Genomic DNA, 14,115 nt, shown 5'->3' on the forward strand with positions numbered 1-14,115 from the left:
ACATATATGCAATAATCTACCAAACTTGAATCACAATTTAATTTGTGCATATAACAGATGTTGCAATGACTTTATTTAAAGCGTATCCATCTGATTTGGCTGCTGCAAAAGATGATCAAGAGAATCAAGAGAATCAAGAGAAACAAACAGCTTTGCATATGCTAGCACGAAAACCTCCGGAAGAATTAACGTGTTAGTTCTTTAAAGCTGTAATTTTCGTTTATTTTTTTTCTTTCTCTCTCTCTCTCTTAAATTTTTAATTTTGATTATTCAACTAATTTTTCCATCTATTTAATTATGGATAAGAATTAAAATTATCTAACAAAATTTAAATCAAGAATTATTTTAATTCCCCATCGTAATGGTTGATTAATTTTTTCGTCTCATATAATTTTCATATTCCTTCAATGAACTCAATGGATGCTTATGCACAATTTAAATAAAGAAATGTCAGACCTGAGTTCTTTTTATGGAACTTATATTTAGACTTTAAATAAAAAAATAAGAAAATATTTATAAAATAAGAAATAAAAAATAAATTAAAATTAATTTATACAATTAAACTAATTATAGAAATTATATCATATTAACATCGTAAAAAATAATTTTTATCATCTACAAATTAATTTTAATTTATGGAGAAAAAAAAAATTCTATGAGACATATTTTATATATATATATATATATATATATATATATATATATATATATAATACAGGTTTATAACTAAAAAGATGAATATAAGTAGTTAATATATTGAATTCAAAGTCAAATTGATAAAATGGTGTCCAAATTTGATCATTAAATAGATTTTACTTATCTTCTAACTGAATTAAATTAATGCAAAATTTTACAAGTATATTTCGTATCAATGTTGTAACCTCATTCTCATAATAAATATATCTATTTTATTCTCATAAAAACATTTGTGAGTATTCTCTATGACCAATCAAGTATCTATGCTTGTAACTAGACATGAAAGAGGATGACAATAAAGGAAAGGGCATGCAATTGCTTGAAATGATATGGAATCAAGTTAGACAGTTGAAACACAAGAAGATTTTGGAGTTGATAACTCGACCTTCAATAGTATTGTTTGATGCAGTAGAATCAGGTAATGTTGAGGTTGTGAAATGGCTTCTTTACATGAACCGTGAACTACTCACCATAAAAAACATTGATGGACGCAACGTACTGCACTTCGCTGTTTTATGTCGACAAAGAAGTATTTTTTCCTATATACTTAAGATGGGAACTGTGAAACTTATACTGCAAGCACCCGACAATACAGGTAACAACATTCTACACTTAGCTGCACATCCTCGCCAAAATGAAGCATCCTTAGATTTCAGAGCAAACATTCAAATGCGTAGGGAGCTCGCATGGTTCAAGGTTTCATTTTGCTTATCCTTATTCAACTATTATTTTTTATCCTTCACCTATACTTTTTTAATGGTTCAAGTCATTAATCTATTATCTATCACAATTAACATGTCCTCTTGATTGTTTATAGGAAGTGGAGAAGAGTGTTCCTCTTGAACTAAGGAGAATGAAAAACAAGAAGGGCAAGACACCATATGATGTATTTTATGATAAACATAAGTTGTTATCTGAAGAAATAAAAGGAGCAGCCAAAGAAATAGCGAACTCTAGCATGCTTGTGGCAACACTTGTTGCTACAGTAGCATTTGCTGCTGCTCTGACTGTTCCAGGTGATAAGACCAATGTGTGGTTTATTGTCTTCATCTTGACAAATGCAGTCGCATTATTCACTTCTTCTGCGTCTATACTCTCATTCTTGTCCAATTTCACTTCATCAAGATTTGCAGAGAGCCAATTTTTCATATCACTGCATCCTAGCTTGCTTCTCGGGGTTATGTTACTTCTAATCTCCGTTACCGCTATGGTTATAGCTTTTGTTGCAGCCTCCTTTCTGATATTTGCTCACACATCCAAGTGGGTTGCATATGCTGTGGTTCCAATGGGGTTCTTCCCAATACTACTCTTTCTTCTGTTTCAATTTAGGCTTTTTGATGATTTCTTGTGGTCTAGATATTATCTTTTGGCATTGGTTAGTAAATCTTAAAGACTTTCTCATTTTCTGTCTCTTAATTCATAGAAGGATGTTTGAGAAATAATCTTGGTGTTTGAATTTGAGATTAATGTACTTCTATCTCATTGTGACTTATTAGGTGGCAGCTTTCACTAACTTCTTCTATCATGGTCATAAGAATAAGATCATTTACTTGTGAACATCAAGTAAACTATTGGAAGTTGGAACACACCACATTCCAATTTCAATTACACAATCTCTTCAGTAATAATTGCCGGAGTAGATTCAAACAAACTATTACCAGAACACTCTTATGTTCCATCTCATGCAAGCAATAAGTTCCACGTCGACTAGATTCACATAGAAATCGTTCTTTAAAAGCCCCTGACATGGGCGTCGATTCATTGAGTCTTGCAACTCTAGTTTGTAACCCTGACCCAAGTGGGAGCATCAAGGTGAAAGGAGAAATCAAATTATAATTTACCAATACCATTTCTCACTCCAAGAGATGTGAACTGAAGTGGGGGACAAATAGTTAATGCTCTTTTAATTCTTTATAATATAAATGATAATTTCATCGTTAAAAATAGTGGAAGAGTTCGGTTGCTTTTAACATAATATTTCATAATTCGCTCATTTCTACTATATTTTTCTCTCATCTAAAAAAAATCACATTTCTTTCTTTTTAATTTCTATTTATTCAAATAATACGTATTTTTCACTTTTTCTTTCCTATTTGTTCCTCTTCATTTCATTTCTCATCTAAGATGGTGCAAAAAGTTCTGGATAACTACAAATTTAAAACTTTGCACGAGTGTGATTGAATGAACAAAAAGCATGATAAAGAAAATACTTGAACAAGGGAAGCATCCTCGTTAAATTTTGCGCCGTAGCACATCTAGAACCTGAATGTTGTGCCTACCATAAGCAAAACCTACCTAAGATTGAAATTTCTGAAATTACAATACGGTGGCTATTTATAAATGGAACAATCTATATCTCCACTTTTAGCCTAAAACAAAGGTCGTAAGGAGAGTATTCAATGATACTATTCCCTCCTAATCTTCCTAACAACTAAGTATCTGTCTAACACCTACTGCTCCTAAAAAATCTACACTAATTCTCCATACGAACTTTCTAATGAGATGTCGTAATTATGCCAACACAGGCTCATCTACATTTCTTCATCATAATCTTCTTCGTCTTCATCGATCCTTCTATTTATGTTGGCTAGTTGCGTGGGATCAATGGACATTTTTTCCATATCAGACCAGGACCATCCAGGGTATTCATCATGCTTCTCTTCTGACATTGATTTTGCAGATGAACTAGTTGCTACAGGTGTTGGTGAGGCTGATGAATCCGTATTCTCATCCGGGTTCATATTTAAGTCAAAATTTCGAATGGACACTTTGGCCGGTTTGCTATCTAGAGAAGTCTGCTTAACATCTTCAGGGTCTGACACATTTTCCATGCTTTCATTGCTCTGAGTGTGCTTTTCATTTTGCTTCAATACATTAGAATCATCTTCAGACTTGGCACGTGGACTCGTCTCTTGATCTACTGTTCTAACTCCACGGCCACGACCCCTACCTCTGCCCCTGCCCCTTCCTCTGCCACTGCTATGGCCAGCCTCTGGCTGCGCAACTCATGAAAAAACATTTCATTATTTAGAAAATATTTAACACACCAAACAGAAATCAAGGCTCTTTAGAATGCCACGTCTATTAGCTAGAATTCCACGTTAGGTGCTAGTGCTGATTCTATAGTTTGCTCAATTACAAAACATTTTCACCAAAAGTTTCAGAAAACCATATTAGTTTTGGTTCTTTGTATATGGGATAGCATTACAGACTATTAAAGGCACTTGCATTCACAGACCACAGGTGAACTTGCCATATGACTGAAGTTAAATTCTTTTGTAACAAGCAAAAGGTTTGTAGTGCTCATAAACAATAGATAATTACACAGCAATAGGTTTAATAACACAAGAAAATTTAAGGCAACTCCTGGTTAAGTAATTAAATACGAACGATATATTATCATATATTACCTTCTTATTTCTCTTGGACTCCTCATCACTATCATTATCATCATCTTCAGCAACTTTCCTAATATAAAATAAACAAAACTCAGCATACAGAAAATTTGTTCCAAGTAAAAAGAGTAATAACCAGAGCACAGACCTCCTCTTAGTGACAGTATGGTCATCACCAGTTGCAACAGAACCACCTAAATCAGGAACCTTGCTGACAATATCTTTCAGAAAATCAAAGACATTAAAAGTCTGCACGCACTGTTTTCTGTAAAGGCAAGGATGCATGTAACTCTACCTCTTAGAAACCAGAAAGAGAAGGTAAACACTAGAACAAACAGCAGATGTTCCAAAAGCATGACCATCCCAACATTTTCTTCTGCACATGTCATTCACATGCTAATCATGTTTGTGCATGTGATAAATACTATAGAAGTCAGAATAGAGAAATCTAATTTTGCAGAATTTAATGTTATTATAACTTATGAGTACCATAGTGGTAAACCAACCCCTTTCCCCTAAAAAAAAAAAGAAAAACTGCTGGCTCATAACTAACCACCTACAGCCTTGACATAGAGACAAATTCAAGCCAATAGAAATTAAAAGGTATTTCACTTACAAATGAAAAGCATTCATAGTTTTTGCCCCCCTCCTCAAAGTTATCTCGTATGTTCGATCACACAAATCTTGCAAAAATAGCTCTAATGCTTTAGCTGCAATACATATACACAAATCATCATAAAGCAGAGGTAATTCATTACAAACTCCCAAAAGCACAAAAAATAAGAATCATATGCAAGAAAAACTACTTACAAACTAGAAGAGGAACAGCCATTGCAATTTTCCCTACATCCTCATCAGCTTGCATGATTTTCTTAATCCTAGCCTGTCAATAATCAATTCAATTAGATTACACAATCATTACTAAAATGACTAAAATTAAATCATGGAAGATAGAAAAGCTTTTTTGTTTGATGCAAATCGTGCAATTAAGGAAATTCCACTTCAAGGAATGAAGAAAGAGATAATAAAGGTATATTGCCTGCCTATATTCGAGCAATCAAAGATATGTACAATGGGGTCAAGACTAGTGTAAGAATACAAGGAAGGCCACAGAAGACCCCTGTGCATATTTCCCACATGAACAAGGTTTACGTATGTGTGGAAAAAAGCTATAGAATCTGAATAAAGAAAGTACAACATATAGAGAGCAGTGCCATAGTTAGAGAGAGACCAAAAAAGAAAAAACTATACATTTATATGATTAATCTATGGAAATGATTTATAATAGGACATTGTGGCGTTGTTTGATCAATATACTCCACCCCACCTAGAAGGAAAATAATTTTGTTGTTGGTGATGAATAATATGATATTGTACTCTGTTTGAGCATGTGTGATATGTACAGCGAGAGTAGCATGGAATAAACAATCCTCCAGAATTATAGGTATGGAAATACTTGAAAGCAGTGGTTTTAACAAAGGAATAATATCCCTTCTCAGAAGGTCAAAGAATAACATCCAGAATTAGAAATAATTTTGCACACTGTGGCTTACAAAGGAATTTGCTTAGCGTTACATCTATCCTAAAGTATCATTTCTAATATAGCTACAGGACAGGTAGTGACAAACCTATACCTAAAAAAATACCATCATTTGAGGGGGACCAAATTCAGGGAATTTTAAAAAAATAAAATACATATAAAATACGATATTTAGAAAAGAAAAAAAAAAGGTTAGAAGGGGAATATATCCCCCCTTCACACCAAAACACAGATAATGTTTTATATCCCAAAATCAGTAATTGATGTTCCCCAGCCGAATTAAAGCATGTGAATGCTTAACAAGGACATAACTATTACCAAATTAAGTAGACATAAAACCAAAAATGAAATTATACCTCCAAGTTAACACAGTCATAATACTAACAAGAAGATTTCAAATGTGCACTAATCACAATTCACAACTTCACAGCGTTCCTTTTTTTCTTTGCCTAAAAATGTTGCACTACATCAAAATCCAACATGGGCTCCCCGTTCCTCTTTCTCTTTCAAATAAATAACTTATCTCATCCAAAATAACGTTCTATGGGCATAGTTCTTCAAACAAACATTAACTTTAACAACCAATCCATTAACAAAGTCAACAATCCCAAAGCCTCGAAGTGTTAATACAAATCACGTTTGCACGTCAAAACATAACTAACAAAAATTCCAAAGCCAAGAGAAACCCATCTCTCCCACGTGAGCCAGAAACATCGAAAACACAACAAAATTTGATTTTTTTTTTGGCCAAACATAAATAACTCAGAAATGAAAAAGAAAGGGAAAAAATAAGAACTTACAGCAGGGAAACGAGTATCGAGCTTCTTCCTCATGTTGTGAAGAAAAGGGTTGGAGAAGAAGGAGAAAGGTGAGGCTTGTTTTTATAAAGAGGAAGAAAACAAAATAAACGTTGAAGAAGACGAAGAAACAACGTGGGAAAGAAATAAAAATGAAGTTTTGTTGTGTTTGGAATGTGTGTGCCCCTTAATTTAGGAGCCTCCTATGGTTCACACCAAACCTTTCATATTCACCGCTCCTTTCTTTCTATGCATCTCCCTCTTAACATTACTTCAAATCTCTATTTTCCATTATAATCAACAACCATAATACTCACTTTTATTCTTTACATTTTTTTTTAACTAATATTACAAAATATACTACTATTATGTTTTCAACTAGAGAGCCTCTAATAGTTATTCATTAATAAAATATTAGAAAATTGTGTATAATTATTTAAAAAAAAATTATATTTGGGAGTATAATAGTCCATTAAAAAATGGAAATCAAAAAGCGGTTACATCTCCTATATCTCCTTTATAATAGTTATAGATATATATATAAAATAAAAATAGTTTAATAAACTTATATTTGAATTGTAAGTAATATTTTCCATCTTTATCAAAACATTAACATTGTAAAGTTTTTTTTTTTCACCATGTTCAATTATAAACAATCTCAAAAGACACATAAAAACTGATCTATTATATTTATATATATTTATATATTATAAAAAATGGTTTTTTAATATCGATAAATACACAAGTTAAATATTTATTATATTTAATAAAAATTTATAAAAAAAATTATATATATAAATAAATATTATATTTAAATATATAAATTATATTTAAAATTTATATAAATATATTTTTAAACATATAAATTGTATTTTAGAATTATGATAAATAATTTATATTGTAACATAATATTATTTTTATTTATTGATAATTTTTTTAGAAAGAAATAAAATTAAATTTGTAAATAATTATAATAAATAAAATTAAAATTAGATAATAAAAAAATTAAAAATTCTCTCCTAAAATTTTTTTTCTAAAAATACTTTTGTATAAGATAGATGTTAATATATTTAATATATAGTGATTGATTATTATTTTGTTTAAATTACACTAATTTTAGAATTCGTGAAAATATATCATTATATTTAATTATAGGAATAAAGAATTTTGTAATGAGTATGTGTTTTGTTTGAATTAATCAATTAAATCTTAAAGAAAAATTAATTATATATTATGGTAACTTTTTTCATTAGAAATTTACTGTTAATAAATAAATTCATAATAACTCAAATACATTCATCCAAAAAAAATATTAACTCAAACATTAATTATTTTTTTCTTCATAGACATGATTGTAATATCCTAAAATTGACAAAAGACTAATTCGATTCACTAACCATGCATCAAAAATAGATCTAATTGACTTTTATTCTTTATAGTCATCGATGGAGTCTTTACAATAATAATAGAATCTAAAGAAATTTAACGGATCTAATTACATTTAATAAAAAAATTAAATTATTCATGTTAATAATATTTATTATATGATTTTAATAATTTAAATTAATAACTTTTCTACTGTTGTAGAATGTATCATGATAATGTTATTGTTATTAAATACAAACTCTAATGAAATTACATTAAAAATGCAGCATTAAAATAGAAAAAATTTATATAATTTTATATCTATTTCCTTCCAACAACCTTCCTTTATTTAAAACTCATTAATGTTAGTGCTTGCCTACGTTATTTATCACACTCCTTCATTTTTAGAATTTTTTTACCTAAATATTATTTTTTTATTTTAAAAATTACCCAATTAACAACTGTGCAGGTTTATTTACCAAGTTAGAACCATTCACTGTTCATGCTCAGAATTCGGTTCCCAATTAACAACTGTGCAGGTTTATTTACCAAGTTAGAACCATTCACTGTTCAAGCTCAGAATTCGGTTCCCGGGGAACCGAATTCTGAGCATCAAAGTGTATTTTTTTTTTGTTTATTTAACTCAGAATTCGGTTCCCCGGGAACCGAATTCTGAGTTGGTTTTATATTTTTTTTTTTTGTTTCGTGTTTGCAGGGAAGCGTGGGCAGATGTTGGAAGTGGAACGGCCCGTTCCGAAAGCAGAACGGGTCGTTCTGCTTAAAGGCACAGAGTGATATTTCTTAACGCTGGAACGGCCCGTTCTTGGCTCGTTCCGAAAGTGAAACGGGCCAAGAACGGGCCGTTCCAGCGTTAAGAAATGTCACTCTGTGCCTTTAAGCAGAACGGCCCGTTCTGATTTCGGAACGGGCCGTTCCGCTTCCAACATCTGCCCAAGTTTCCCTGCAAACACGAAAAAAATATATATATAAAACCAACTCAGAATTCGGTTCCCCGGGAACCGAATTCTGAGTTGAAAAACAAAATAAAAATACACTTTGATGCTCAGAATTCGGTTCCCCGGAAACCGAATTCTGAGCTTGAACAGTGAATGGTTCTAACTTGGTAAATAAACCTGCACAGTTGTTAATTGGGTAATTTTTTTTTGAAAAAAATAATATTTGTAAAAAATTCTCATTTTTACACTGCTATATTTATTATTTTAGCAATATTTATCTGTTTATATTTATTAACATATTACTATAGATTCAATTAATAAGTTGTTTTAACGATTTTTTATAAAAGAATATTATTATAAATAGAATAATATTTTTTATCTCAATATTATTTTTATTAATTTTTTTTAAAATTAAAATTTTATATCAAGTAAAAAAATAAAACATAAAGAATTTATATCTCTAATTATTTTTTTAAAATTAGTTAAATAATAACACAAAGAGAGAGAAAGAGAAACATAAATAAAAATGAGAAGATGAAATAGGAAAGAGAGAGGTAGAAGAAAAGATTGAAGATAGAAAAAAAAAATAGAAAAGAAAAAAAAAAGTTGCATGAATCCTTAAAATTTTTAGTAAGATTATTAGACAAATGAATTGTATGTAAATAATAATAATAATAAGTTTCACAAAATTTATCATTCAAAATAATTTATTGAAATATTTAAATTTTTTTAATATTAATAGACTTATTTGTGAATGAAAAAAATATATTAATTAAATATTACTAAATTTTCACATACTCTTAAAAAAATCATTATTATCCTAAATAAATATCACCACATTTTATAGTATTTTTAAAATAATCATCATTATCTTAATTAAATACTACATAATTTTTTATATTAAAAATCCAGTTTAAAGTAAGAGATAAAAAAGTATAATTTAAACATTTATAAACACGGTAAAAAGATTTTACTTTGAGTAATTTACTCATCTTTTTAACTTTTGATGTTCAAAGAATGTCTATGCTCCAATCAAAGTATATCATTGAGTAATTGGTCTAAGTCAAGGTTAGGGCAAATTTTTGTTTTATTTCTTTGTTGAACATATGCCCTAAATATTTATTCTTGAAAATATGTTACCATAGGCATTAATTAGTTTCATGATTTTAATCTTTGATTCTCAACGAGAGTTACGGATGAATTATAGGAAATTATTTCTCAGTGTTGAGCTACGTTGTTTTCGCGTGAATTGGAGTTATAAGTTCTCCCAAATATGACACAATTGGTTTAATCGATTCATTTATAGTAAATCTTAAAACTTAGGATTAAATTTGATTATTTTTATAATTTATATTTTTTCATACAAATTTTAATTTATTATAGAATTGAGAAGGAGTCGAATTCGATTTAACTTGATTTGATTATAACATTTTATTCAACTCGTAACTTGATTTAAGTTTGATATGAACTTTTTTTTTTTAACTTGAATTTGACTTGGTCCAAGCTCGCTAACAACTCAATTGAGTTTGTTAGCTTAAATTATATGAATCAAGACTCGATTTTTTTAAAATTTTATGCATTTCAATTTTTTAATTTAATAATAAATTTTAGATAAAAGATTAAATTGTACTTTTTGTACTTTTTATTTTTTTAGATTCATTTTGATCATTTATCTTTTAAAATGTTTATTTTAGTCATTTATCTATTAAATTTAGATCAAATTAGTCCTTTTAAGTCCATTTTTTACTTAAGACTTGAAACTTGTTTCATAAGATTCACTTTAAAGAAAATTATTGAATGTGATTGAAGTTCAAACCAAATATGTTATAAACATGATGAAAAAAAAATAAAAGTTCTTAATTATCATTTATCAATCATAAAAAGTTCTTAAACATCACTTTTAAAATCACATAACTTGCGCTCAACGTCATCCTTTAGACACCTAATACCTGACAACATTGAGGCAAGGGACTTCCTTCTCCCCTACATTTGGCACAAAACTACTCACACCTAATGCGGGTAAGGCAAAAAAGTCTCCCATTCTTTTGCACCTGGTATGGCAAAACCCGCACCTAACACCAATCAGGTAGAGAGCCTCGACTTGATCCATGCCCAACTTGATTTCAAACTGAGATGATTCTCTCTCCTCACGCCTAGTGCCACCAATCCTACACCTAGCCTAAGTATGATAAAACCCATTGGTTTAAGTCACGCTCAACACCTTGAAGGTGCATCCGACGTGCTATTAGTTTTTACTTTATAAAGAAAGTGAATTATTACCCAATCTACTTGAAACTCAATCCAAAATCACATGCAACAAAGTATAACACATCTAAGCAACATGAAAAGCACAATTCCATCATCAATTACAACATGCATCCACTCTTAAACAATAATCACCAAATTTCCCTCAAAACTCAACCAAAACCATAACTCAACAAAATCATTCTCTCCTTTAAAATTTCAATCTAAAAACAAAAATCAAAATAAGAACTCAACAAAGAACATCAATTTCAAGCAAGAATCAACGAATCACTAGCTTCCCTTATCTCTAGTATAACACATCTAAGCAACAAAGTATAACACATCTAAGCAACATGAAAAGCACAATTCCATCATCAATTACAACATGCATCCACTTAAGAATCACCAAATTTCCCTCAAAACTCAACCAAAACCATAACTCAACAAAATCATTCTCTCCTTTAAAATTTCAATCTAAAAACAAAAATCAAAATAAGAACTCAACAAAGAACATCAACTTCAAGCAAGAATCAACGAATCACTAGCTTCCCTTATCTCTAGTCAATCCAGACTGAAGAGTAGAGAAGAAAAATATTTAGCATGACCCTAAGACTTGAGATTCTTGACTCCGCAAGCTTTAAATCAACGATTAACTCGCTTATTCAGTTGTAGGAGGAGTAGAAGATGGATCTATGAATGAGGAATTAAAAAGGGGTTTTATTGAGTTGTAAATACTTTTTCTTTAACTTTTCTTTACCTTTTTTCTTAAAATATAAATTTATGAGACTCACGTCTTAAACTTTATTTTATTTTTATATATCCTTATTCTAACTAACTCTAACTAAAACTGACTCAACGACAACTTAACTGTCTAGGCTCCTATCCTCTGAGTTATAAAATAACAACACTAACACATAATCAATAATTTAAAACATTAAAACTCACATTGTTACACATTTCATAATTTTCATGCAGGTATATTTAATGCTACAAGTTTCAAATTTTGAATCAATGATAAATTATTTCAAAATCATGTCATAAAATTGAAAATAATCATTGTTTTAAAGAGGCAAATTATTTCAAATATAAAAGATAAATAACCAAAATAAATCTAAAAAAGTAAGATAAAAGACAAAAAATATAATTTAGTAAAGATAAAATGATTGTTTATTTTTTTAAAAGATAAAACATAATTTATTCTATTAATTTTGTAAAATTTCACATCTAAAGAAAGATGGTTACAATTAAAGTTTGTATAAATTAAAACTACCTTACACTGTATAAAATAATAGAAAATCTAATCTATAACCATTAAATTCTAAAGTATTAACTTTTATTTATTTATTATTAACTTATAACTAAATTTTAAAAGTTTTTTCAAATTTTAATAAGCTAATATTAAATAAAAAATTAATTATATAAATTATATATTTATATTTTAAGTCAATTCATAAACTAAATAAACTAAATAAACAAAATTATACACAATTTAAATTCAACTCATTTATTTACTAAACTCAATCTTTAACTCAAGTTCAATTCATTTGATTCATGAATTGTGTTTTGAGCTATTTTTGAATTGGTTTGATTCTTTGTTACCCCTAATTAAGAATAAAATAAACGATTTATAATTTTACTAGAAATCCTAAAAAAATTTAATGTTTAACTCTATGGAGTTGTATCTTGTCTTTATCTAAATTTTCACAAAAAAAATGATTATAAGATTAATGTCCATGCAAAGCAAGTTTTAGGCAAAGAGGTACAAAAACATATACTAATGTTCAACCTAGAATCATGGGAGGGGTCTCGTTTTTAATAAAGGTATGACCACAAAAGCTAAGGAAAAAAAGAAAGAAAGAAAAAAGTTACACACTAATTGTAGTCTTACTCTAAACACTTGCTATAGTAAAACTGTAATATAGTGGAACTCTTGGCTGTTATTACCAAGTCGACGTAGTCTCATCATGTTGCGAGACAAACCAATATAAACTTGTTTGTTTAATTATTTTTTTTCTTTCTAGTTATTTTTGCTGACACAAAAGATCATGTAATAGGAAACTTCATCTTCAAGTCCGAATGTATAAAAGAATAACTACTGAAAAAAAGTGGATAAAAACACAATTCTAAAATTTAATTAACGAAACAAAATAAGAATATTTTTTCCCGATTTAATTAAGAATATTTTTCTTTTGAATTCTCTGAACTGAAATATAAACATACACTGAATGGATTGTAATATCTAAAAAATAAAATAGTTCCTAATTCCTAATAAACTTTTTAAAATATCGTTGGTTTAAAAAAAATCGAGAATTAGTATGTGTACAACAATAGTTACTTTCTGTTCACTTATATATAAATCGAAAAACCTAATTTTATTGACTTAATTAAATTTATTTAATTTTTATGAGTTTATATAAAATTAGCATTTTTATAAAGTTAAAATAATTTTTAAAAATAATTTCATTAAAAAAAATCTCTAAAAATATTTTTGTGTAACATGTATTATATATAGAAATTAATATATAATTTTTTTAGATTAAAATACTTTTTTAACTCTTATAGTTTTACTTACTTTACTTTTTAATTCGTACAATTTAAAATAAACATTTTTAGTCTTAATATTTATTTTTACAATTTTTTGGATCTTTATAATTTAAAATATATTCTTTTAGTTCTTATACTTATAATTTTTTTTTATATTTTAGTTTTTATTGTTAATTTTTTTTATAACGTTATTTGTTTTGTATTAATGTAATAAAAATCTTTAATTTTGTGAGAGATAAAAAATGTCTTAACAATAACTGTAGTAAATGAAGGTAAAAAAAAGACATGTTGAAATGTCTAATTTAAAATAATTCTAATAAAATAAATTAAATATTAAATATATAAAATTTAATTAATATCGTTATCATGTCAATACCAAAGAAATAATATTATAAAAAAATTAATGATAGAAATTAAAAAGATAAAAATTTATAAAAAACAAAAAATATATCCTAAACTATAAAGACTGAAAATATTTTTAAAAATAAATATAAAATTAAAACAAAGTAAGTAAAACTATAAAAAAAATTTAAAAATATATTTAACTTTTTTTTATCATAATAGATAAGGATTTTTTT

General features: G+C 28.2%; 2 protein-coding genes across 6 annotated transcripts in view; one reads left to right on the plus strand and one right to left on the minus strand.

The window, feature by feature from the left end:
* The window catches only part of LOC109791286 (uncharacterized), a 9,030-nt gene extending 6,842 nt beyond the window's left edge, over positions 1–2,188 (plus strand). For 3 of the 5 annotated variants that reach the window (XM_029269833.2, XM_020350558.3, XM_020350557.3), the window contains exons 4-6: positions 58–192; positions 974–1,392; positions 1,514–2,188. In XM_029269833.2, the coding sequence (XP_029125666.1) occupies positions 58–192; positions 974–1,392; positions 1,514–2,086 (1,127 nt within the window). In that variant the 3' untranslated portion in view covers positions 2,087–2,188. The remainder of the gene's footprint in view (positions 1–57; positions 193–973; positions 1,393–1,513) is intronic. The other 2 variants (XM_020350560.3, XM_020350561.3) reach the window with 2 other exon arrangements.
* Positions 2,189–2,873: 685 nt separating this feature from the next.
* Positions 2,874–6,667, minus strand: LOC109791290 (uncharacterized). Its single transcript, XM_020350566.3, has 6 exons — positions 6,432–6,667; positions 4,902–4,974; positions 4,708–4,801; positions 4,240–4,356; positions 4,107–4,164; positions 2,874–3,692 (listed from the first exon to the last, which is right to left on the minus strand). The coding sequence occupies exons 1-6, from the start codon at positions 6,462–6,464 to the stop codon at positions 3,228–3,230; spliced, it is 840 nt and encodes a 279-aa protein (XP_020206155.1). The 5' UTR covers positions 6,465–6,667; the 3' UTR covers positions 2,874–3,227.
* Positions 6,668–14,115: the final 7,448 nt, after the last annotated feature.

The sequence above is a fragment of the Cajanus cajan genome, chromosome 9, assembly GCF_000230855.2.
Source record: "Cajanus cajan strain Asha chromosome 9, NIPB_CcT2T_4, whole genome shotgun sequence".
Classification (NCBI taxonomy): domain Eukaryota; kingdom Viridiplantae; phylum Streptophyta; class Magnoliopsida; order Fabales; family Fabaceae; genus Cajanus; species Cajanus cajan.